The sequence below is a fragment of the Coregonus clupeaformis genome, chromosome 13 (assembly GCF_020615455.1).
Source record: "Coregonus clupeaformis isolate EN_2021a chromosome 13, ASM2061545v1, whole genome shotgun sequence".
Classification (NCBI taxonomy): Eukaryota; Metazoa; Chordata; class Actinopteri; order Salmoniformes; family Salmonidae; genus Coregonus; species Coregonus clupeaformis.
The window spans coordinates 27241728-27269596 of NC_059204.1; the positions used below are offsets into that span (position 1 = coordinate 27241728).

Consider the following 27869-nt stretch of genomic DNA (forward strand, 5'->3'; position numbering starts at 1 on the left):
ACACGAGCCTGCCGTCGTTGTCAGGGACGGGGTGCATCTTGGAAAAAAAGATATGGCATAACAATAGCAGCATCCAGTATCGGTGTACATTAATCCAGGGAGCCTAATAGGAAATGAACATGACCATGGCGCTTTATAAAACATGACGTACACATGACACATGGAATGGCCAAGATATTTTGTTTATTTCCTGGATTACAAAGAAGACTGTAGAATAAAATGGAGTGGTAGGGGGACCGAGGCGCGCTGTCTCCATCATAGGGAGGCGCGTCCACCTGCTGATACAGGGAGTCCGGGCTTGGGAAAAACATGGTGAGGTTGCTGCATTGAGGAGAAGATACTGTTTCCATCTGTCAAATAAACAACTGTGGAAATGCTGGCGACGGGAAAAGCGCAGCCCGTGTGAATATAGAGGTAAGTTAAATGTTGTACATTAACGAATATGCTTTTTCAGTTCAGGGTAACACTTGCATAAAGAAAATTAAACGTAGCCTGCAATTTCTTCATATGGCTGCATTCGAAATAAAAGGGGGCGGGTATTTCATGTATCACATTAGATCAACATTCATCTGTTGGGGATTGTGTATTTTAACAATGTATTTAATTTATTACAGTTACTTCACTTTTAAACTGAGAAGGACAGCAATTGTCATAAAATGAATTAAGAGGCATCATTCTTTAAATTTTATGGTTTAAAAGTGATACCCTACGTTGGAGCATTAGAGCACCTGCAAACTGCACCCCATATCCCATCCCCCAAAACACACAGACACACACACACACACACACACACACACACACACACACACACACACACACACACACACACACACACACACACACACACACACACACACACACACACACACACACACATACATACATACCAGACACACACACACAGGAATTGTCAGTACAGGTCTTGGACAACCATTGCAGTATTTGGCAGTGCTTAGTTCAGTAAACAAGGTGCTTAAACTTGAACATTTCACTGAATAATGTGCTCCTCTTGGCATGAAATCGACCATTGCTCTGTGCTCCCAGATTCATTTATTTTCAGCATTGAGTTCCCAGCTTTTCATCTTCCCCTGTGGTTAGATGCTGTGTTCAATTTCAGTTCACATATGTATGTGACATAAGGTCAGACCTGTCACACTCAGAAAATACACTCTCTTAGTGTGTACGAAAATGACACACAAATGAATTCATTTTTATTACAGTATTATTATCATTGTAAGGTTTCATCTATCCTACTTCTCACATGGATGGCAATAACATATATCAAGCTCTCTGCCGGATTGAGGGGAGAGAGCTCAACTAGATGATTCACCCTCTTTCCAGAATAATGCCTGGATAAAGGTCTCCTACTCTCTTTAACTCAACAACATTCCTTTGTGAAAGGGCTGGGGAATTGTTTATCAGACTTAATTATTCACAAGTGTTAATTTGAAATTGAAGGTTTCATGTTTTGGAAAATACATCAGATAAGAGGACCAAACTAACCCTGTTCATTTAGCCAAGAGTGTCCCCAATAATAGGCCCTGAACATCCTTTAATTTGATTAGGTCTGTATATCAACTCAAGCATGATTCCTGCTAAAGGCTACCCATCCCAGTGCCAGACCTAGTACGTTTCCTTTACTGTCCTAAGGTGTTGTTGGGTTGCCCCAGGTCGTTCCATTGATGCAATAAGGTTTCAAAGTCATTTTGAAGAAATATGCTGGTCATTTTCCCATGCATCAATTCCTCTGTCCTTTCCTGGTGCTCCCATCCCATAATGTATCCTCTGTCCCTCAGTTCTATGGGTTTTGTCTTCCTTACTTCAGCAGCCCAAGGTTCACAGCCAGAGAGAGAGCAGGTCCTTGAAGGCTGGGCTGCACACAGCACTGCATTGTGTTTATCTGAAAGTAGTGCCAGAGGGGGAGGAGCGAGGCTGCCTGGGAGGTTGGGTGAAAGGTTGTACCAATACCTGGGCAGATGTCACACTGATTAACACATTTTAGTCTTCTATATAGGAGCCGGTATGTATGGTATCAACCTGAATTTCAGCCCTGTTAAAATGACCATACAGAACATGAAAATACATGTTTTCATACGATTTAACCTGTTGAATAATGGGCAAGTACCACCGCACATTGACTCGGTACCGGTACCGGTACCCCCTGTATATAGCCTTGTTATTTTATTGTGTTACTTTTTTAAACATTTAGTTTATTTAGCATTTTCTTATTCTGCATTGTTGTTCTGCATTCGGCACATGTGACAAATAACATTTGATTTGATTTAAAATGCTATTGTGCCCGGTTTTCAGTCATTCATTCCCTCAGAGAGCACCCCCTCCCTCCCACAGTACTGCACCGTTGCAGTGACTGCGGCGCTGCTCGGCGTCAGAGGGAGTGGAGGCAGTGGGCTGTAATTAACAGAAAGGTAACAACCCCGGGAGATGGGTGGCTCAGCCCCTTTTGATTGCTTTCATGACTGCAGGGAAAGAGTCTGAGCTGAGCTGAGCTTCCTCTCTAGTGGGACAGACAGACAGACATTAGAGCAGAGCTGAGTGCTGAGCTCTTTAGCTGCCCATGCTGGGCCTGTTACATTCACAATGCTCCTGACCTCTATCCTTCTCACAGGCAGGCAGATACAAACACCAACCCCACTGCTCTGGTCCTGGAAGACTCTTGTCTGTATCTATCTTTTTGGGTAGCCCCTCCCTTGCTGTATTTCTTTATTGAAAAACCCTCAAAACACCCATAGGGCATGAATATGGCACACACACAAAAAAAACGGTGACTTGTTGTATATTCCCTAAGGCCTCCAAGCGTTAGAGAGTTAGTAGCAGTGAAGACAGTTGTTCCATCTCTTCCTTTAAAAAATAGCTTTTTCTCTCAGCTCCACCCTTGGTTGCTAAATAACCTATTACCAATGTCTCTTAGCTGAGGACTCATGCACGTTCTATTATTAACAAATATGTGACAAATGGCTTTGATTCACAGGGAGATTGAGGGGGGAGGTGTTGATATTGTAGGGTGAGTGCATGTTGGCATTGTGGGCTGCTGCAGAATGTCAGGCTGTCCGTCAGACGTCTTTCTGCAAAGGGGCCCTGTTGCCGTCGTTGTAGGGCCATGTACTCAGAGAGCATTGGCAAAGACAGGTCCTGGTGAAAGCATCAGCACAGAGGAATAACAGGAGGCTTTTGTTTTCCTCTCCAGCTTGAAGCTGGAGCCTCCGGTTTAATGCACTAGAGCTGTGTAGGGGGAGGAGTCGTTCCGCCAGCCATTAATGACCTTGGTCATCAGAAAAGTTCCAGATGAAAATAACAGCAAGGTTTTACGTGTCTATTTTGATAGGGCCCAAGTTTTCAGAGGTATGGCAGTTGTTATGTCCTGTCTCACAATCAGATACCTCAGAATATTGGTTAACCTCTCAGGTCAACCTCTCAGTAAATGAGCATACTCTACAGTCTCTCAGAGACAATTTTTTAAATGACATGTTGTATTGATACATAGGTCAAGGTTCAGCGGTGCATAGGTCAGAGGTTTGATGACCCTTTTTAAGTGGGGTAAGGATAAAACATTTTACTCATTGTTGTTCTGCAACACCTAAGGGCAAGACATTAATCTTATTTTCAAACTTACCTTACATTGAGCATATGATAAACAAAATGCAAATATCACTTCTCCCACAAAGATATTGACGGTAGAGACATTTAACTTTATGTTCTGTAATTCTGTCAGTGACATTTGGATAACGCTTTTAATAACAATGAACTGATATTCCTCAAATGTCTTCCTTCTCCAGCCTCATAGACATACAGTACAATCAAACCATGGTTCACAATACATCCATTATTCAGATAAATCTTTAAGGCTTGAAAAATAATAATTACTTTCAGCTGGTTTTCCCTTCTTCCATAACTCCTTGTCTGGGGGATCGTCTAATCCGTCTAGTTTCAGTCTTAAGCAAGGCTCTAATGCTGGATAAATATTAATCACATTTTTAATAAAAGGAGTTTGCTGAAGAAGCTGCTGTCAGGCCTGTCCGTCAGGGGAAGCGGTGTAAAGCCTAGTAAACAGCCCTGCCCTGCTCAAATCAATGGCTGTTTACTAGGCTTTGTACTGTCCTGCTCCTGGGCTGCTCAGAGTTATTATTATTATTATCTTTATTCAACTCCTTTATTTTGGTTTGGGGCGACGACAAGAGAAATCAAACAAAGACCTCCCACAAAACCGTACGGTGGGAATTAGAAGAGCTACAATATTGAACAACAGTTATACACGACATGACCAAAAGTATGTGGACACCTGCTCGTCGAACATCTCATTCCAAAATCATGAACATTAATATGGAGTTGGTCCCCCCTTTGCTGCTATAACAGCCTCCACTCTTCTGCGAAGGATTTCCACTAGATGTTGGAACATTGCTGCGGGGACGTGCTTCCATTCAGCCACAAGGTCGGCACTGATGTTGGGTGATTAGGCCTGGCTCGCAGTCGGCGTTCCAATTCATCCCAAAGGTGTTCAATGGGGTTGAGGTCAGGGCTCTGTGCAGGCCAGTCACGTTCTTCCACACCGATCTCAACAAACCATTTCTGTATGGACCTCGCTTTGTACACAGGGGCATTGTCTTGCTGAAACAGGAAAAGGCCTTCCCCAAACTGTTGCCACAGAATGTAATTGTATGCTGTAGCGTTAAGATGTCCCTTCACTGGAAGTAAGTGCCCGAACCATGAAAAACAGCCCCAGACCATTATTCCTCCTCCACCAAACTTTACAGTTGGCATTATGCATTGGGATCTGCCAAACCCAGGTTCTTCCGTCGGCCTGGCAGATGGTGAAGAGTGATTCATCACTCCAGAGAACAGGTTTTCACTGCTCCAGAGTCCAACGGCGGCAAGCTTTACACCACTCCAGCCGACGCTTGGCATTGCGCATGGTGATCTTAGGCTTATGTGCAGCTGCTCGGCCACGGAAACCCATCTCATGAAGCTCCCGAGTAACAGTTATTGTGCTGACATTGCTTCCGGAGGCAGTTTGGAACTCGGTAGTGAGTGTTGCAACCGAGGATAGATGATTTGTATGCGCTATGCGCTTCAGCACTCTGCGGTCCCATTCTGTGAGCTTGTGTGGTCTACCACTTCGCGGCTGAGCCGTTGCTGCTCCTAGACGTCTAATTCAGTTATTGTCAGTTATCAAAATCTAAACCTCTAAGAGCTTCACACATTCTGTTCTTTCCTCTCTGCATCTACTGAGCTTTTGACCCCCAGGGTCTCTCTCTCTCTCACACACACACACACACACACACACACACACACGCACACACACACACACACACACACACACACGCACACCAGCTCCTTGGCTCCTCACTGGCATTTGGGCTGAGTGACAGAGTAGCCCATCGGTACGGTAATTGGTATTCAGAGGGGCAGCTGGGATGCACGCCTCGCAGACAGAGGGGGAATTTAGTGAGTCAATACACTGCTTCATTAGAGCTGTGAGTCACCACGCCATGCTTCAATTGTTTGTATTTGTCCAGGAGAAACCAACGCGTCCTCCCATGCAACCTGACTAACCCCATGCTAACCTCAGATTGGTGGTTAACTGGTCCCCTGCTCATTTTTTCCCCAATAATATATTTACTGTGGTACAGAGATTGAAATGTGGCGTCAATATGATCACAGTCACACATCCACACCAGAGCTGTACTGTATGTCCATCGGTATATTGGATTGGCCAGAATGGCAGTTTATCCACTTGTCTCAGGTTAAATCTCCTCCTGAGGCCTTAACCCTTGAGTCTAGGATGATATTTAATCTCTTATAACAAATATGTTTAATTCATCCTAATATTTTCATATGTAAACATAATCTAAGCTACTGGGTGCTGAATATGTTATAATATGATTATATCAGAAGATAAAGTGGGAGTATTCGGTTTCAGGACACAAATTGAAATGAATGAAGTGTGACCTGACCTCTGTATTGTTTTTTCATCATACTCATCTCTCTGGTTATTGAACATGGGAATCAAACCAAAGCACTGTCAACCAATTGTGTATTGTACACAACACTATCTGAAATATAATTGTTTCCTTGTTACTTACGGTACATGCTAGAGCAAGCCAGATGGCTTATTATCATTTCAGTGCTTTTATTTGTTCAATTATTGGATTTTGTGGTGCACTGGTATGCTAAATAAACATTATTAATGGTACAGTAACACAGAACCAGTGTGCAATTTCTGCACACGCCATTAGTGCAATCTTATTTGTGTGTGTGTTCCTCCCCTTTACTCTCATGTAAACTCAAAATAATCTCAAAATATTTCCCTTCTGATTTTTTAGTCCGAATTCCATATCCTAACCCCCATACATGGAGAGGTTCCTCTTTTGTTCACTTTCTCCTGACCAGGAATACACTGTTACCTTCATACATAGTGGATGGGTACATCACAGGGACTATGAAGGATACACTGTAGAGCAGGGGTGTTAAATTCATTTTCCCCAGGGGGCTGCATTCGGTCTTGAACGTTGACAAAATGTGAATTTTTTTACCCTCTATTCATAGTTTCATAGCTTCCATTTCGGTGATTATTAGCGATCTGGACACAGTCAAGACACTGTATGAATTTAGTAATTTAAAAGTAAATTGAGTTTATTTTATTTTTTACTCAAACCATCCGCGGACGGATTGTTTGACACCCCTTCTGTAAGGAAATGAACCCTCTGTGTCAACAGGCCTTGATTTGCATACCAGTACATGTTAATTTCTAGGATCAATAAAGGGTCAAAGAAAGTAGTATACGTTTTCATCTCACATGAAAGTAATTATACTTTAGCTAAAGTCCTTTTCACATTGCCTTTTAGTCCTTTTCAGCTATTAGTCCTTTTCACACTGCCCTCCAGAAAACATGATTAGAACACTCAACTACATACTAATGATACACTCTAAACTGGATACAGTGGAGAGTTTATTTGTGATAGACATGTCTCACTGTGGAGTTGTTTTTATTTCCATCATTTGCAGCATCAGGCACCCCAGAATGAAGTCTTTGTGCTTCATAATGGAAAAGTTATCACATTTGTGACTAAAAGGAAAAACTCATTTCAAAAGCCCTGGGATGGGGGTCTTTGCATGTTAATGAGCAGATTGAGCTTTTGCTCACTGGTGTACTGCGCAGCCCCCTCAAGGCGGGGGGGCACGGGCTCTGGGAGCCCACAACCCCCCATCCCGACCTGGAGGTGCCCCCCACCCAGATAGGATATGAACATGTCATAAGCCATGGCAAAAATGTTTAGATATGAACATGTGATAAGCCATGGCAAAAATGTTTAGAATTACAGGAAATTAGCTGTAAAACTGCTAAATGTTATCTCAGCCTCATGGCAAAATGTGTAGAATAGCAGGAAATCAGCTTTAAAAATGCACAATTCTCTCAGCCTGTAGAATAGCATGAGATTACCAATAAAAGGGAGCGTTCTCTGCCTCTCTCTCTCTACCACACCTGCTGTCTCGACCTCTGAATGATCGGCTATGAAAAGCCAACTGACATTTACTCCTGAGATGCTGACCTGTTGCACCCTCTACAACCACTGTGATTATTATTTGCCCCTGAACATTGAACATTTGAACATCTTGAAGAACGATCTAGCCTTAATGGCCATGTACACTTATAATCTCCACCCGGCACAGCCAGAAGAGGACTGGCCACCCTTCAGAGCCTGGTTCCTCTCTAGGTTCCTACCTAAGTACCGGCCTTTCTAGGGAGTTTTTCCTAGCCACCGTGCTTCTACATCTGCATTGCTTGCTCTTTGGGGTTTTAGGTTGGTTTCTGTATAAGCACTTTGTGCAATCAGCTGATGTAAAAAGGGCTTTATAAATAAATTTGATTGAAAACTGCACATTTCCCTCTCTGTCCCATTGCAAAATGTGTAGAATAGCATGAGATTAGCTATAAAACTGCACGTTTCTCTCTGCCCCATCGCAGTATGTGTAGAATTGCAGGAAACTAGTTTTAAAGCGGCAACATTTTCTCTCAGCCTAATGGCAAAATAGCTTTAGATTAGCTACAGGGGGGCTTGCTCAGACCTTGTGGGGGGGCCCGTGAAACTGCGGGCCTTTGTTACAGTCACTATGTTTTTCCTTCTTGTGTCCTCTGGTTTGATCTATAATAAAATGATAATCATACGCATGATGACAAATAAGTTGTGACAACGGAGGACAAAGAGTTATGCAAGTCACCAGCAATTCTGTTTTTGCTTGTTTCTTTTACACCGAAAATGTGGGAGGAATATAATACATTTCTTCAATGATGCACAAAATGTACACAATATGTATGAAGCCCTAAATAATATACTATAACCTATAACCTAATTGCTCATTCGTCTTTTCGAGCTGCTTCATGATTTGGAATGAAACATAAGAGGAAGCTGATGTGTGGGAGAATGAAAGAAGGGCAGGTCAGCCAGGTCAGAGGGATAACGAATGGCACTGTTCCACAGTATGTGTAGTAGTAGGTTTGTTGTTTGCTTATGCTGGAGGTGTTATTGACTGTAATAAGGAAGAGCTTCTTGTTTACTGCAGAACCTCCTCTTATCATGGATCTATAGTCCTTCCCAGTTCCCACCTGAAGGAAGAGGGAGAAAACATGTTCTATTGTCACGTCTCCAGTTCTACCCAGGACATCTCCTATATGGGCTGTATTGTGCAATCGGCATGCAACCCCTCTGCTTCTCTTTTCTCCTGCCCCCCTTCCTGTCACACTCCCCCCACCCTCCTTACCCGCCCCACTCTGTTTGAGATGTGGCCTGTGTGTGTAAGTGGAGGGGGTTGTATGGGTGCAGAGAGAGGAGAGGCTGAATCACAATTAGCTCGAGTTTTCGCCTCTTAATACAGCAGCACAAATGGGCCAAAGAGGCTTGGACTACAAAAGACGGCACATTTTGTGGATTCGCTAGTTGAACATATTTGTTATTTACAACAACAAAAAATATATTTAGCACCCTTGGATAACCTGTATTGCTCCATATGTTCTCTGTATATTATTATCTAAAAGGCAGAAATAATAGATGCTATGATTCAAGCCCTGGTCTGTCTCAGTGACTCCACTTGGAAATATCCAGAATCATGAGTCATGCCTCAAACTGTAGCCATTATAATTGCTTATTGAACCAGATGAGAGGCTTTACAGCCAATTTAAATGAAGTATGTTACTTATGTCACCTTTGCCTCATTATGTTTTATGGAGAAAAATTAATGGCTGAAAACAAAATAATTTTGTTTATAAGGTTGTTGTTGCTCTAATCTTCGGCCCCTCTTGTTGGGTTCTCTCAAGGACTACATTACATTGACATTCTTCTGGCTCTCTTTGTAGTTCCAGATTCCACGTGTTGTTCAGCATAAATCCTTTCTCAATACTTGTAAATGACTCTACATAAGAGGTCGAGTCATATGTGGGCGGCAGGTAGCCTAGCGGTTAAGAGCTGTGGGCCAGTAACCGAAAGGTCTCTGGTTCGAATTCCCGAGCTGGCAAGGTGGAAAAAATCTTGAATGCAGTCAGTTGTGCAACTGACTAGGTTTCCCCTGTATTGCAGGGCTTGGTCTCTGACTGTCACTCGTAATAGCTATTAAACTCTTCCCTACACACTATCACTATTGATATCAGAATAAGGATGGTCTATAATGAAATTATACTTACAGATTTCAATATTTTGGCCAATCCATCCAATCATCACTGCACATGCTTCTATACTTTTAGCCAACCCTACGTTATCTAGGTCATTTAGCTTGCTTTGTCATGTACAAATGCCTTGTGTTCATTCTCCTAAAGTGAGATGCATGTGGACCACCATGCAGGTGCTTTCAAGCTGAGCTGCTGAGATGTTTTTAGATGTGGTCCCTCTCTTTTGTTCTCTATGACTGTGCTCTGTTCTAGACTGGTCGGCCATGTGGAGTTCCCGATCTGTCACTTAGGGTCCCATATGCAGTCAGTCTGCCACAGCAGTCCTTGCCAGACGTGGAACGTTTTGAATAGATGCAATGCTGTCTGGTCATACAGGGGGATGGGTAGTTGAAATAGCCATATACAGATATGGGATCTTAATTTGACCAGTTTTGTCGCAGGTGTAAAAGGTTACAGTAGGCTATAGTTTGTGTGAGATATATTGAGAGAAAGTGAACTGCAGGTTTTCATTGAATTTATGTAAATGTATATGTGCAGGACAATTATTTTGTGAAACAGAGTGATCAAATTAAGATACTATATCTATACATGAGCTATTTGTGGAGCTAGAATTGAGACCAAAATACCTACTGTATTAGGATGACCATCATCATCTTGGAGTATAACTTGAATGAGTTTGAGGAATTTATTTCAACATATCTCAACACACCATACATTCATAAAATGATCCTCTGCAATATTTAAAAATTGATGGGGTGTTGAAAGAAAATGTCTAGTACAAAAGTGACCCCTTGTTTTGAAGTTTTTTAAACAGAGGGAAATGGGTATATTGGATTAACTGAAATGCATGTATTTGATTTTGTTTGCAAATGTACAGTGGCTTGCGAAAGTATTCACCCCCCTTGGCATCTTTCCTATTTTGTTGCCTTACAACCTGGAATTAAAATGGATTTTTGGGGGGGTTGTATCATTTGATTTACACAACATGCCTACCACTTTGAAGATGCAAAATATTTTTTTATTGTGAAAAAAACAACAAATAAGACAAAAAAACTGAAAACTTGAGCGTGCATAACTATTCACCCCCCCAAAGTCAATACTTTGTAGAGCCACCTTTTGCAGCAATTACAGCTGCAAGTCTCTTGGGGTATGTCTCTATAAGCTTGGCACATCTAGCCACTGGGATTCTTGCCCATTCTTCAAGGCAAAACTGCTCCAGCTCCTTCAAGTTGGATGGGTTCCGCTGGTGTACAGCAATCTTTAAGTCAAACCACAGATTCTCAATTGGATTGAGGTCTGGGCTTTGACTAGGCCATTCCAAGACATTTAAATGTTTCCCCTTAAACCACTCAAGTGTTGCTTTAGCAGTATGCTTAGGGTCATTGTCCTGCTGGAAGGTGAACCTCCGTCCCAGTCTCAAATCTCTGGAAGACTGAAACAAGTTTCCCTCAAGAATTTCCCTGCATTTAGCGCCATCCATCATTCCTTCAATTCTGATCAGTTTCCCAGTCCCTGCCGATGAAAAACATCCCCACAGCATGATGCTGCCACCACCATGCTTCACTGTGGGGATGGTGTTCTCGGGGTGATGAGAGGTGTTGGGTTTGCGCCAGACATAGCGTTTTCCTTGATGGCTAAAAAGCTAAATTTTTGTCTCATCTGACCACAGTACCTTCTTCCATATGTTTGGGGAGTCTCCCACATGCCTTTTGGTGAACACCAAACGTGTTTGCTTATTTTTTTCTTTAAGCAATGGCTTTTTCTGGCCACTCTTCTGTAAAGCTCTGTGGAGTGTTACGGCTTAAAGTGGTCCTATGGACAGATACTCCAATCTCCGCTGTGGAGCTTTGCAGCTCCTTCAGGGTTATCTTTGGTCTCTTTGTTGCCTCTCTGATTAATGCCCTCCTTGCCTGGTCTGTGAGTTTTGGTGGGCGGCCCTCTCTTGGCAGGTTTGTTGTGGTGCCATATTCTTTCCATTTTTTAATAATGGATTTAATGGTGCTCCGTGGGATGTTCAATGTTTCTGATATTTTTTATAACCCAACCCTGATCTGTACTTCTCCACAACTTTGTCCCTGACCTGTCTGGAGAGCTCCTTGGTCTTCATGGTGCTGCTTGCTTGGTGGTGCCCCTTGCTTAGTGGTGTTGCAGACTCTGGGGCCTTTCAGAACAGGTGTATATATACTGAGATCATGTGACAGATCATGTGACACTTAAATAAAGTCCACCTGTGTGCAATCTAACTAATTTTGTGACTTCTGAAGGTAGTTGGTTGCACCAGATCTTATTTAGGGGCTTCATAGCAAAGGGGCTTCATACATATGCACACACCACTTTTTAGTTATTTATTTTTTAGAATTATTTGAAATATGTTATTTTTTTCATTCCACTTCACCAATTTTGACTATTTTGTGTATGTCCATTACATGAAATCCAAATAAAAATCCATTTAAATTACAGGTTGTAATGCAACAAAATAGGAAAAACGCCAAGGGGGATGAATACTTTTTGCAAGGCACTGTATGCCCGGTGCTGTGTTTTCCTTCCATAAGTCAGTGGGTGAATTGACAGTTGAGGGTGGATGCATTTGACTGCACTGTTAAGACCTTCTCATGTATTTTTTCGTGTTGCTTTGTTTCTGCTGGGTAGGCAATTGGCAAGCGTTCCAAGTCTAGTGCACCATGCTTGGATGGGGCGGGGGTGTGTATTAGAGAGTCAATTCTTTACTTCCAGCAAAATATAGTCTGTCAGGATTTAAATGGGCTTCAATTGTCACCAAAACATGTCAACTAGCCTACATCCCATTCCCAAGCAATCTTTGTTTCTCTGCTTCCTTTTCTGACATATCTCAGGATATTTTATCCAGTATTCATTTGAGGGCTCTTAAATAATTTCATGTCTCAGAATTAGCTCTACAATTCTATCAAGTTCGAATCCAGCGAATCTCTCGGTTGGAGTCAGTTGCAGTTGCAGCTTTGGTATTTCCCCAGGAGAATACACAATCACAAGTGTAATTGGATATTTTTCAGAACCGTTGAAGAACGGTGCAGATGCAAAGTTTGGTAACAGACTGTTCTTGAAGTAAATGTGTTTTTGTAAAATGCTCAGTAGAAATTGTTAAAAGTAGTTATTGCGCATAGAGTTGTATGGTTTGTTTAACTTCGCAATCATTGATTTTTATTTGGCATACATTTTAAAGTGAAAAATCTTAGTCTCAGCGTCACTCTTACTGTGGACTTGCCCGAACATATGATGTCAAACCATGCATACACTAGCTAGCAGACAGAGAAAGTACACTACATTACCAAAAGTATGTGGACAGATGCTCGTCGAACATCTCATTCCAAAATCATGGGCAGTAATATGGAGTTGGTCCCTCCTTTGCTGCTATAACAGCCTCCACTCTTCTGGGAAGGCTTTCCACTAGATGTTGGAACATTGCTGCGGGGACTTGCTTCCATTCAGCCTCAAGAGCATTAGTGAGGTCGGGCACTGATGTTGGGCGATTAGGCCTGGCTCGCAGTCGGCATTCCAATTCATCCCAAAGGTGTTCGATGGGGTTGAGGTCAGGGCTCTGTGCAGGCCAGTCAAGTTCTTCCACACCGATCTCGACAAACCATTTCTGTATGGACTTCGCTTTGTGCACAGGAAATTGTCATGCTGAAACAGGAAAGGGCCTTCACCAAACTGTTGCCACAAAGTTGGAAAAACAGAATCGTCTAGAATGTCATTCTATGCTGTAGGGTTAAGATTTCCCTTCACTGGATCTAAGGGGCCTAGCCCGAACCATGAAAAACAGCCCCAGACCATTATTCCTCCTCCACCAAAGTTTACAGTTGGCACTATGCATTGGGGCAGAGTCCAATGGCGGCGAGCTTTACACCACTCCAGCCGATGCTTGGCATTGTGCATGGTGATCTTAGGCTTGTGTGCAGCTACTCGGCCATGGAAACCCATTTCATGAAACTCCAGACGAACAGTTCTTGTGCTGACGTTGTTTCCAGAGGCAGTTTGGAACTCGGTAGTGAGTGTTGCAACCGAGGACAGACGATTTTTATGCGCTACACGCATCAGCACTCGGCGGTCCCGTTCTGTGAGCTTGTGAGGCCTACCACTTCACGGCTGAGCCGTTGTTGCTCCTAGACGTTTTCACTTCACAGTAACAGCACTTACAGTTGACCGGGGCAGCTCTAGCAGAGCAGAAATTTGACGAACTGACTTGTTGGAAAGGTGGCATCCTATGACGGTGCCACGTTGAAAGTCTCTGAGCTCTTCAGTAAGGCCATTCTACTGTCAATATTTGTCAATGGCTGTGTGCTCAATTTTATACACCTGTCAGCAACAGGTGTGGCTGAAATAGCCGAATCCAGTAATTTGAAGGGGTGTCCACATACCTTTGTATATATAGTGTATGTTCACTAACCTTGCGTTCATAGCCAAGTGGGAAGGTGGTATTTACCACATACAATACATTTAAAAATAAAACAAATCCACTTCAACGCCCCTCCAACTGTTAATTACTAGTGGGAAACATCCCTGAGCTCCGACTTCTCCCACATGCTGACCTCTGACGTCACTTACTAAGAAATTACCTCAATAACAGAATTTTCGGCAGCTAAATGCAACAACAAAACATTACATTCGTTTTTTAACACTATAATTTGTTTACAAGCATGATAGCTTAGTTTATGGTTGACACATCTTTGCCATTAGCCAATCAGCGTTTTTCAAAGAATTTAAAGCATGTGAATGCATCCAACTGGTAATTTCCACCTTGCCACTTTGTTACGAATGTAGCATTAGTGCCCCCGGCCTTAGAATTTGCTGTTACGTGAAATGTTAGAGCTGTAAAAATGGTCAAGGTTATATATTATCTGGCTACTGTTCCTTAGTAATTCACACAAATTGGAAGGGCAATGATTATTATTTTAAATGTATTTTTATTGGGTATTTGACACTTTTATTGAGACACTTTGGAAATCAGAAGGGGATACAGGTAGGTGGATTTAACCCCAGTCTCCAGTGGGGCATTGTATTTGTGACTTGTTGAGGACTGTTACAACTACACGACAGCTCTGCACAGGCAATGATTTTTCTGAAACACTGGATATTCTTTCTCTGTAAAATATGTATCGCAATGATCCGTTGTCAGCTCTTATATTGAGAGGCTGGTGTTTCAGGTTTCAGGATATGACAGCTAGAAACAACGGTTGTGTCCAAGTGTTTCAAGTCAGCAAAATGAGGGATCAAGGGGGTCGTACTAGACGGTTATAAAGTAGCTGATGTTTTGTGTTCGCAGTACTCAAGTGTATTCAGTCAGGGAAGTCTTGGTCAGTCAGTATGTGGGTGGTGCTCCCTCCTCTCCAGCTCTGTGGAGTTTTGTTCTATTCTATTCTGTTTTATTTTTCTTATGTTAATGCTTTGGTAGTGGAATCACTTGGGAAGCCTTTCATATCCCCACTCTGCGCTGCCCTGGCGGCTGTCAGTGTAATAGTATGTGAGGTGGATTATGGGGTTATTTCCCTGCAGTGAAAAAACAATTGTTGCATCAGTCAGTCAGTCAGCGCCTTCCCAGACTGGCCTCTTAGCACTCTGGAGTTAAGCTTTGTCAGGATGCCCTCCAGCACCAGAATTATGAATCACTTCTACCTCCCACCTACAGCTATGCGTGCTATACAGTGTACAAACACACAGACCCACTCTCACAGACAAATGTGTAGGCCCTATATACAGGTAGTACTCTAAGTGTGACTGTCAATTTGAGTCTGCGCGGGTAGTCCATCCATTGTGCAAAATTGATTACATGAATCATGATATGATGCAAGACAGAAGGGACACCGGCAGATATGGTCGTCTGTATGCTCAAAGTAATGGTATTGGTAGGGGTAATACTAATAAATAAGTCATAAAATTAATAAAACATAATTTCGTCCTCAGTACCTCCAGTTTCAGTTCCTCCTATTTTCCACCGCAGGTTTTCCACCTCTGTAACCTACCTCTCTACTCTGTATTTACAGTACAAGGTTGCTCCTTTCTTCTAAGCTGCTTGTGGCTAGTCACAATAAAGTGCTATTATGGGTTTACGGATTAGAGCTTCTCTTATCAGGATTTATATTAGCTGCTTTGATATGAAATACAGCAGCTCCCCCTTGGCCTTGATAATCCTCTTGATCTGTATGGAAGGTTGGATTATTATAGGTTCTTAAAAGTCCCCACTCCTGTTTGCTATTTACAGTGCATTCAGAAATTATTCAGACCCCTTGACTTTTGTTTGGAACATCGAATCGTAATAAAATCACAGTATCGAATCGCAATACATACTGTAGAATCGTGAGAATTGCAATACATATCGTATCGGCAACTAAGTATGGTGATAATATCGTGTCGGGTGGTCCCTGGTATTTCCCAGCCCTAGTATGCAACCATTACTTATTAGGTACCCACAGCCCCTCACATACTTACTGTACTGAATGTGGCCTCAAGTCAATTAAACCAATAAGCAACACTTCAGGAGATGTGTTTTTATTCCCTTGCTCAGCAGCTAAGAATACACAGTTTTTCCTAATTTTGCTCAATATGGCTTCAAACAAAGGAATGAGTGCATGCAGAGTGCAGTATGATGTAATATAGTAAAATATACAGTGCAGTGGATTTTGAAAGTTGAATGTTGAAGACTTACCATTTGCTATAACATCACCATACCTCTGCAATGGTATACTGCTATGCCCTACTACAAACCCATACTGTAGTGTTTCATTATTTGAAGTGAAACTGGTCAATCATACGTTATGTTTGCTATGCTGTAGCCCAGCACCACCATATGGCTCGTCTTTCAGCCAGTCTTCTTCAAAAGCTGATTTCTGTTTCATATGAAATTGTGATTTCAGTGTTTTCTCCTGGAAGTCAGTTGTTCCTCCTGAGAAGAAAGACTCAGAGCAATGTCAGTGTCACATATCCTCCCATTTTGAGCCCTGATTGCAGCAGATGGATCAGGTGATGTGGATGTGAATGTGGACTGAAAGTGATTCTCCTGCATTAGCAGTGATCCCTTCTGTTTAATCACCTCAGAGCCTCTGGGCCAGTGGCCCGCACTCTGAGTAGAGAGAGAGCTCTGATAACCTGGGCCTCTTAGAAATAACATCATTTCATTTCATATGATGGGATGTGTTTTCCTTTTCTCTGCATACAGAAATTGAAAAAAATAAATTGAATGTGCCTCACAAGGGTCTGATAACCACAGATGCTACCCCAATAATGGATTCAAGTCTGGCAGTTATACTTTCACGCATTTGTCATCTTGGGCCCGCCAGGTGTTGTTTTTAGTTGTAAAAAGATGCTGAGCATCTCCCGCTGAATAATTTTTCATGTCTCTGCAAACTCTCACCCTATACTACTTTCCAATGGTCCCTCTCTACGCAGTGCTGAGATTAGACAATTCTAATGTTAAGATTTTCAAACTGCTTACCAATTACTCATACTGATAACTTAGTGTAGACTAGAGTCTTCCCAGTAAGATTAGTGCACAGTGGTAGACAGAGACCCATGGCCTGGTTATCACAGAGACCCATGGCCAGGTTATCACAGAGACCCATGGCCAGGTTAACACAGAGACCCATAGCCAGGTTATCACAGAGACCCATGGCCAGGTTAACACAGAGACCCATGGCCAGGTTAACACAGAGACCCATGGCCAGGTTAACACAGAGACCCATAGCCAGGTTATCACAGAGACCCATGGCCTGGTTATCACAGAGACCCATGGCCTGGTTAACACATAGACCCATGGCCAGGTTAACACAGAGACCTATGGCCAGGTTAACACAGAGACCCATGGCCTGGTTAACACATAGACCCATAGCCAGGTTAACACAGTGACCTATGGTTGGCCAGGTTGAAGCTGCAATCCATAGCGGTAAAACTGCCATGTCTGTTTACAATATTACAACAACAAAGAAGTTACTTTAAACAACGAACACTGTTTCTTCTCCTCTGACATCATTGCACATCATTGCGATAGAACAGCAGAGTATGTACTACGATTGTTTTTTACCACAATGCTGGATGCTCATTTCCTCAAAACAATAATAAATGCGCATGGGGCGGCCAGTGGCGCTGTTTCACCTAACGCGGATCTCAGCTTTAACAGAGACCCATGGTTGGCCAGGTTAACACAGAGACCCAGGCCAGGATAAAACGGAGACCCATTGGCAGGTAAACATATAGAGAGACCCGCCAGGTTAACACAGAGACCCAGACCAGGTTAACACATAGACCGATGGCCAGGTTAACACATAGACCCATGGCCAGGTTAACACAGAGACCCATGGCCAGGTTAACACATAGACCGATGGCCAGGTTAACACAGACCGATGGCCAGGTTAACACAGAGACCCATGGCCAGGTTAACACGCAAACATATGGCCAGGTTAACACATAGACATATGGCCAAGTTAACACAGAGACATATGGCCAAGTTAATGCAGACACCCAAGTCCAGGTTAAAACACAGCGAGAACCAAGGCCAGGTTAACACAGACAGAGGCCCAGGTTAATGACACAGAGAACCAGGCCAGGTTAACAGTATCGTTCTAGCTGGCAGTGAGTCAGCACTGCACTGGCAGATAGTCTTGTTTCATGCGGCTCACAAACCTTTGTCACAAATTGCCTCCAGGAGAAACAACATGGCTTAATAATGTGTTAAAGTGGACATGATCGTTGGACAGAGGGCTAATTTTATGCAACCTCTTATTGCTTCTTCTCCATCTCCATTAATCTGGACATTTGTTTTTTCTCCCTGGCTGCAAGAAAAGGGATAGTGGGAGGAGGACGGGGAGTGTGAGAGCGTGAACAAGAGAGTTAGAGAGCAAGGAAAATGTAATATGGTACAGAAATATGATTTTTTTTGGTGTGATTTTATACTATTGTTTCTTCTGACATTTTCTTAGAACAATTCTCATTCAGCAAGCATGTTTTGAGGAGTTTTGAGACTTGAGAAACACTTGATTAAAGCGATCAACAAAAGGCCAGGAGGATGTGCCTGCAATTTGCATGCAGACTGAGGCTCAGGTGTTTAAAAGCCTACTAGATACAGTATAAGGCAGTCTCCTATAATGGTGCCCAATACAATATCCCTTGGTAGCCCATAGATGGGGACATACAGTGAGCACCATAATTCATTGGACAGTGACCATTGTTTTGTTATTTTGGTTCTGTACTCTAGCACTTTGAGTTTGAAAGGATACAATGACAATGAGCGTGAAGTGCAGACTGTCAGCTTTAATTTGAGGGTATTTTCATACATATCGGATGAACCGTTTAGAAATGACAGCACCTTTTGTACATGGTCCCCCCATTTTAAGGTACTACAAGTATTTGTTAAATTGGCTTCACAGATGTGTGTCGTTAGGCAGGTGTATTCATTTGTGTCGTTAGTGAATGCAGGAGAGCTGTTGATGAATAGTAATGATTCTAGACGTTGCTATTGCCTTTGGAGGTTGTTATTGGGGTGTGACAACATGAGGAAGACAGCAGTGTCGATGCAAATGAAGTTGGCCGTCATAAGGCTCAGAAATGAAAATCAATCATTCAGGAATGCAGGTGTAGATGTGTCAAAGTCTACCATACGCAGAAGACTACACCAGCAGGACTTCTGCTCATGCAGCAGCTAATGGGGATCCTTATAAATAAATAAAGCCTGTTGTATGTTGTAGTTGCAAAGACGATAGTCAACAAAGATTTGCGTGGCAGTATATATTATTATGATGACATAATACGCCTTTTCCTTTGGTCAGCACCAGTGTTTTCATGTGTCCTGTGTTCTTCCTCTGCAGGTTGGATATTGGTAATAATGTAAGGGACAACAAGAAACACGCTAAATTGATGGATGTTTTTCAAGAACCCAACTTTGCTGTGCTGGCTTCAAACCTGGAACAGATCAACAAAGAGGATGAGAATGGTAAAGACATTTGTATGTTGCTTTGCTAGAAACACATTAGGCCTACTTGAATTTAAAAAACGAAGGGACACAACAAGATCTAATTCTTCTCCACAGGTGTAGCTATATTGGATCATATAGTACTGTATGTTATAGCATTTTAAAAATGTGTTTTTATGAAGGAACAGAGGGAATGCTGCTACATTATCACAGTATATTATGTCCTTGCTGGTTACAATGAAGGCACATAGTCCTTATATGGAACAAGATGCTACAGTACGCATTGTTTTCACCTCCTCTGCTATTTATTTTGGCTGTGACCTTCACAGAACTGAAAGGCAAGAAGCCACAGCCTTGATATTTAGTGAACTTAACCTTTTCTGCCTCTGAATGGTCTAATGAATGTGTGGAATGTTTTCCTCAATTTTTTACTTCTGAAAGTACTTATCATCCTTTTTCCCATGACACTCCCATCCTTAATGACCCTGAATGTCAAAGGGTAAAGACCACTCACACAGAGGAGGGGAAAAGGTTATTACCTTTGTCATTCCTTCCATGCATCCTATAAATACATCAACATAAAGATGTTCAATCAGAGTAAAAGAAAAGGCAGAGGCCTTATTTAAGATTGAAAAAATAGGCTAATGATTTCTATATTTCCACTAAATTTGTCCCATGATTACTTTCTATTATGGCTTTTATTCTCAATGCATTCTTATCACAAATGATAGAGCACAAGAAACACAATGATGGTGATTAATGATGATCAGTTCATTTTTTTCAAGAAAAAGCTGAATTCCCCTTTTCAGTTTGAATTAGCTCTATTATGCCACGTCTTTGTACAGAATTATTACTTTGTGCAGCCTGTTTGAAAAAACATGACCTGTGCATTTTACCAACTGTAAGAGAGGCTAGGAACATACACTGAGTGTACAAAACATTAGGAACACCTGCTCTTTCCATTACATAGACTGACCAGGTGAATCCAAGGGAAAACTATGATCTCTTATTGATGTCACTTGTTAAATCCACTTCAATTAGTGTAGATGAAGGGGAGGAGACAGGTTAAAGAATGATTTTTAAGCCTTGAGACAATTGAGACATGGATTGTGTATGTGTCCCATTCAGAGGGTGAATGGGCAAGGAAAAATATTTAAGTGCCTTTGAACAGGGTATGGTAGTAGGTGCCAGGTGCACTGGTTTGAGTGTGTCAAGAACTGCAACGCTGCTGGGTTTTTCACGCTCAACAGTTTCCCGTGTGTATCAAGAATGGTCCACCGCCCAAAAGGACATCCAGCCAACTTGACACAGCTGTCGGAAGCATTGGAGTCAACATGGCCAGTGACCCTGTGGAACGCTTTCGACACCTTGTAGAGTCCATGCCCCGACAAATTGAGGCTGTTCTGAGGGCAAAAGGGGGTGCAACTCAATATTAGGAAGGTGTTCCTAATGTTTTGTACACTGTGTACATTGAGCTGAAAATGAAAAAGAATTAAAGAAAGGAAATAGTATAGTATATTAAAATGTCATCTTATATAGGAAATACAGTACGTTAAAGTACTCTCACATTGTCCATCAGTGAGTTCACAAGTGAATTAGTTGATATCTGATAATATCTCTCTGTTCCACTCTACAGAATCACACAACCAGGACAGTTCTCTGAAGCCAGACAGCGCCAGTACCCCTCCTAAAGCCAATCCACCAAAAGGAGGCCCTGGGAGTGAGAGGACCTCACTGAGCCCATCCTCACCTCTCAGCCCAACAGAGACCCCTGAGCCCAGCACCACCACCACTACCACTGATGACTCCTCCTCCACCCACGCCATCTCCCTCACCTCCTCCTGCTCCACCAAGTTAGTGAGTCACTGGGCTCTTCCAGAGGACTGTAGTGACAAGGCTGCCTTCACCATGATGGAGACAGGGAGTGTCTCGGCCCTGTCTGGGGGGGACTGCCTCATGCCACAGAGCCGCACCTGCCTGGGCTGCTTCATTGAGACCAAGGACGCTACAGAGCTTGAGCCAGGGCTGGGCCTGGGCCGGGACTACGACCCCTGTCCTGTCTCCTGTCCTGACATGGCCATGCAGTGCATGAGTTCTGGGGATGGTATCCGCTACGGGGATCAGCTGCTCTCCGACCAGCTCCTCAGCTACCCAGAGCACAAGGTCAGGGGGGAGGAGAAGACAGATGAAGAGAAGTCAGCGGAGGACAGTGACTCGGAGGATGCCACGTCAAAGAGTATCTACGAAGGCCTGCTCCTGGATAAGTGCAATGGTGAGGAGGCTCTGCTGGCCAACTCCAGCCAGGACTGGGGCTGCTTTGAGTCCTTTATTAGCGAGAGTAAGATCGAGCTGCTGGACCTCTGCTCTAAGAATGAGCTCTCTGTCAACCTCTTCTCAGAAGAGGACGTAGACAACTATATGTTTGATGATGAGGACTCCACCCTGGGCAGCGACGTGTGCTCGCTGAAGATACGTTACGAGTCCTTCCAGGACAACGTCCGAGAGAAGACCAATACCATTCAGGAGGAAACCCAGTTCAACTTCTTCCCGAGCGTCGTGGCCAAAAAGGAGGGCGAGGGAGCAGTGAAGAAGGAAGCTGAAGGGCCGCAGGTGAATGGAGAGAAGGTTGAAGTCTGGGTGACTGGAGAAAGGGTTGACAAAAACAACAGCAGCAGCTCTGCTGAAGTGATGCCAAATGTCAGTCCAGAGAGCAGCTACCTGTTTGACTTCAACAACTCCACAGAGGACTCTGGAGAGTACAGTGATGACAGCTCCTGTACTGGATCCTCCCTTGACACCTGCCAGACCAAACGGAAATACTGCTTCCTCTCCAGGGAGAACTCCAGCTCCTCTAGCCAGCTGAGCTATGGGCTGAGGTCCAAGAGGAAAGTCAGATACAGCGACGACTATCTGTATGACGTGGATTCTATTGAGAGTGAGAGGAACACAGAGAAAAAAGAGAAGCAGCCGGTGGGTCCAAAAAAAGAGGAGGATGACGACTGGTGTCCAAAGAAGAGGAGAAAATCCTCACGAAAAGAGCGTCCGGTGATAATCAAATACATCATCATAAACCGATTTAAAGGGGAGAAGCACATGTTAGTAAAGCTTGGCAAAATTGACACATCAGAGACAACAGTAAGCTTAAGTAAGGACTTAGTTCATAAGTACCAGAGAATGGCCCCTCTGAAAGACTACTGGCAAAAGAGGCGCCAGGAAATGCAGGAGCAGCGCAGGCTGGCTGCTGGTGATAAAAACAGATTTCCGAATGGCTGCAGGCGTTCCCTTAATTCTAGCCTGACAAAACGAAAATACAGGATTGCAAATAGAGTCCGGATTCAAAGAATTCACACTGTAGAGCTCTCGCCAAACCACGCCGATCACAAGCAAGAGGTGCGAGCAGCTGAGGATCAGGCTGCCTGTATAGATATGGCATCAATAACAACAACGACCTCCGACTGTGCTGCAAGATTAGACCAAGGCAGTGTGACAGGAAAAAGTAGATCGCTAGAGAGGGAGGGAAAAAGACTTGGAAATAAGATTTTGAAAATAAGGAAATTTAAAAGCGAGGCCAGACTGAGGTCGAAAAACATTACAGAGGCTCAGCAGGAGGATGGTAAAACTGTGATACACCTACGAAAGGTTGCCCCACTATCCCCAAATCAGAAAACTGACATTGTTTATTCCAAAGCAGGCAGCCCACAGCTTTGTGATGACTCCACTGTCAGTGTCGACCCCACTGAAAAGTCCACTTTTACACCAGCACCCTGCTCCTCTTCCAGCACAATGACCCATCCTGTAAATGTGAATAGTGGTCTACCTGTCATCCCCGGAGGCTACCTGCAGACATTACTAGATGCCTCTGACTCATCCAGTAACACTGGACTGTCATATTACTCCCAGCAGCAGCAGCAGAATCCCCGACAACAGTTTCCCCATGGCCTCTACCAGGAGGAGAATCCCTTCACTAACCTACAGCTGGCCCAGAGCTGTGTTCTATCCCCTCCCTCAGAGTCCGAGCTCCAACAATCCCCCTCTAACTCCAATCAGATGGAACCAAACTTCACTCACATATCATGGCAGTCTGGAGGTGAACCGCTACCATTTACACCTGACATTCCACCTGAATCTGCTGGCTTTTCCAGCACCATGCCTTTGCCAATGACAAACAACTTGCCATTGTCAGGATATAGTCAAGTCAATGTAGATGGCAACAGACTGCTGAATGATAAGGCACATTTACCTGAAGAGCCACCAGGACCAGACTCAACCCTACAGGTCAGCCGGTCAGCTGAAGAGGAACAGGTGCAGTTCCATAGAGTCGCTCTAAACACAGACAACAGCAGGCTGGCCAGCTATGACTCTATGGGTTCACTGTCTGCCACCTCCAGCAACTACAGCTCTATGAGTCACAAGTCCTGTGAGAAGGAGAGTGACGAGGATGTGAACGACAACTTCTTGGCCCACTGTAGTCCCAAACTGGTGATCCAGCAAAGTACTGATGAAATCACTCCCCTTAGGGAATCCACAGACCTACTGGACATCTCCAACTTCACCCCCGATAAGTTTAGGCACTCGTCGTTGTCAGAGATGTCGCCACCCGACACACCAAATCTCTCCCCACAGGTGATGGGTCCAGAAATGAGGGAAAGCCTAGGAAAGGCCAGTGAGTTTCAAGGAGAGACAGGAGACATTACTCTCTCAGCTACACCTGATGGGACTAAGTGGGACTGTAATGTCCTGCCACAACATAATCATGATGGTAGAGCGATAAACAATCATCAGTTCCAGTTCCATACTTTCAATGACAATGACGGCACAGGCTTAGATGATAAGATTGACGGCACGGACGTCTTTGATGAGCAGGCTGAATCCATTGGAGGCCGAACTAAAGGTCCCAAGTCAAAAAGGAAAACAACAAGTAAACAGAAAACCAAGGCTCCAAGGGCTCCCAAGACAGAGAAGAACAAAGCCCCTAGACAGAATTCTCGTTCATCCAAAAAGCTAAAAGCCCTGCTTGATGCAAAGGCAAAGGCAAAGGCGAAAGGTGAAGAAAGTGAAGGTCTTGCTGGACTGTCAGAAGACTGGCCTTTACTGGTGGAGCACGGTGGGGGCTGGGCAGACGGTAACAACAACAACAGTGCTGTGGATGATGACCAGCGAGAGTTTGAGGAGCCCTCCAACATCCTGTCCAACATAGTCTCTGGGATGGCAGAGGTCGAGAGGTTTATGAAGGTGTCCATCGAGCCACTGTGGGACCCCATGTCTGGACTCTGTCAGCCTCCAGAGGCCAACAGCCTTAAAACTAAGACACTCAAAATCCTGGCGGGAACAACAGCTGACGTCAGGAAAAAGGGTGGTTATGCCACCTCCCCTGGGACAGGAAGGGGCAGGAAGGCAACTGGCAGGGGTGCCAAAAACCAGGCCAAGTTCATTCCTTCAAACCCCTTCTTCCCCCCTCTCACTGTAGACTGCAACATGTTCAACAAGTCCAGCCTCGGTATACCTGGCATCTGTGGGCCCGCACACAAAAAAATGTACCGTCACAAAACCAGTGCAAAATTTGCTCGAGACGAAAACAATACAGGGAAGCGGGACTCGGGCAAGAACGCAGCTCTGATGGCCTCTTATGAGAAACTGAGGTAATATTTTGTAACAGTGGCTGCAAAATACGTCCCCCTCACTCTATTTCCTCCCGCCTCTTGCTAAGTTCCCTGGGTTCCCTTACTGCTCTCCCTTTTTGACTTAAATCCAAGTGTTGCATGGCAAAGACATTAACCCTGACTACCCCACCTCCTTCTTTTACCCTGAAATAACTTGCATGTGAGCTTTTATTTGTTCCTGTGAAACTACCTATTATGTGATTGATTGTCTCTAGCTTGACTGGGATTTCGAACTACTGTGGCTGCATTTTGTTTCTTACACTGCTGCTTGATTCACCTTTCTTGGTCTTTAGTTTGTTTTGTTTATTGTTACTTTAGGTTTGACTTTTGTATAATAAGAAAAATTGCCTTGAAACTGTTTTGAAAGTCATATTTGTGATACTTAATGGTTTGCTTTGTTTTTTCAATTCTCCATTTCAGCGGAACAGCTTGCCCCACCTTAACAATGTCCAAATTCAGTCTGTGGCTCTCCACAAATGTTTAAAATTACAGTTCAAAAGTTGTCCGTCCTTACATTCAGTCAATGGTTGCCTTCAGTGTACGAAGAGAGAGTGGAGTAGAGTTAGTCACAAGGGTACAATAAAAGTGTCCTATCATTACTGATATCACCCAGCCATTCCATTTGTGGATGTTTTACTGGTGTAGGAGAACTGTATTGCTGTTCTGCTGGGAACCAGACTTTTCAGAATAAAAAATGGACATTTTTGTATTAACGATAAGATGACTTTCTCATACTGTCCTAATTTTCTTAATATCTTGAAATGGCATTATTTGTCATTGGCTTTTTGCCATGGTTTGGGGAGAGGAGGTGGGAGGGTAAGTGGAGTAAGTACCCAGAATTGCAATTTGTTAATGCTATTGTACAGAGACATATGCACTATTTGCAGAATATGACGATAATTATAATTGTTGAAAATGGAATTAATGTGCCAAACGTTGAACAAGTACCTGTATAAATATTTTCTATCTATATGTATATTTGCTGTTTCATGTTCTTTTTGTTAGGGTTGGGGGGTGGGGGTTCTGGACTTTGGTGGCCGGTCGACATTCTAGAGATCTTACACTTGGGATCCATTCCATTTGCCAAGCACCTGCAGCTGACAGTGATACACCTTTTACCAAAATGCAAACGACTGTCTTTTCTTTCATACATTCCTTTGAAATGATTGCCATCTGAACTCAAAATCAACAGCCAGCATGGCGATACAGAGAAGGGGATTAAATAGGTCCTGTAGAAAGCTGAGGAAAATGCCATAAGCTGTTTCAGCAACTAAAAAGTAGCACTGTGTCAATAAGAAATCTTTATGCTCTAACAGGTTAGTTCAATCTTGAGGTTTGAATTTGTACTATACTCAAGATTAGTACACTGCTTCATGTAATCTCATGCAATCTCATGGATTCACCTACCACTGCACCAACATGGAGCTCTGTATTAGATTTCTACAATTTATTTCAATTGACATAAATTGATACTATCCATCAGAGATCGATATTTATTGTGAAGACCTTTGTCTCTCGAAACCCCCCTTCCCCTCCATCTTCTCCAAGTTGCCAGGCTAGCCATTGAGACGGGGGATCAGGAGAGGTGTCACCACCAGCTGGTGTGGAGTAGCCTGCCTTATAGCATCCCTGCCCATTGTTCATTGAATGTATTTGACTTCCTCTCCAACAAGAGTTTTATATGATGTACCACTGTTGAGCTGCCTCTGAAAGGTGCTTGAAAGCAAATGAACTTACAGGTAACTGAAAAAAGGATGAAGAAATCCTCTGTGCCCTATTTATGAATGTATAAGATACTGTTATGTTTGATGTAATTCTGCCATGATTTTGACATTAATTAGAATTATGTTTTGCCGTTTTTGTTGAAAAGAATATTTAGCTTTATAAATATTGTCAGAGTTGTTGCCAGAGGGATTCCAAAATAACTCTTGATGAATCTTGTATATTTTTCAGTGTGCCAATTTGTAAAATATTTTCTAAGTGTATATTTTTCTTAGAAAGTGCTGTGAAGTATTTGTAAATGTGGATACCCTTTTTTCGCCTTTACAGGCAGTGAAAGGGATGTATAATGACATGCCTTTGGTTTGAAAAACCAAAATAACAAACATGACAAAAAAATTTATAAAAGGAGAGGGGAAAACACTGGGGAAAAAAGCTGTAACATTTTGTCGGAAGTTTTGTAATCAGACCAATCTTGTTGTGGGAGTGTAGTGCTATAGTGTAAAAAGTATGATAAAAGAAAAAGAAAAACTGAAATAAAGACATATTTGTGATTTTATTGCTGTTTTATAAATCATTCTAGTATCATTTTGTTTTGTTGTAACTGTTGCAAAGGTTTAAATATTTGTGAACAAGCCTGTATGGTGACAATGTAATATTGGTAACTTGCTGAGTTTTGTAATAATGTTTATGGAATAAATATAAAATAAAAATGAGCTTTTGATTGCTGCTTTCAGATGAGGTCTCCATTTTCTTCTCTAAAGGGACTGTATTGACCTCTTTCTGAAAATGTATACAGTCCTTATGTTGCATGGAAGACTTCAAGAAGTGTTGACATTACATTTTACTTGTAGTCTGTGTAGTCTGTCTGCAAATAGAT

The 27869-nt window shown here is 43.0% G+C and overlaps 1 protein-coding gene across 1 annotated transcript; it reads left to right on the forward strand.

Annotated features, from left to right (window-relative positions):
* On the forward strand, positions 1 to 27725 carry LOC121580006 (neurite extension and migration factor). The gene is made up of 4 exons (XM_041895081.2): positions 1 to 414; positions 19507 to 19631; positions 21247 to 25249; positions 25691 to 27725. The coding sequence occupies exons 2-4, from the start codon at positions 19556 to 19558 to the stop codon at positions 25752 to 25754; spliced, it is 4143 nt and encodes a 1380-aa protein (XP_041751015.2). The 5' UTR covers positions 1 to 414; positions 19507 to 19555; the 3' UTR covers positions 25755 to 27725.
* Positions 27726 to 27869: the final 144 nt, after the last annotated feature.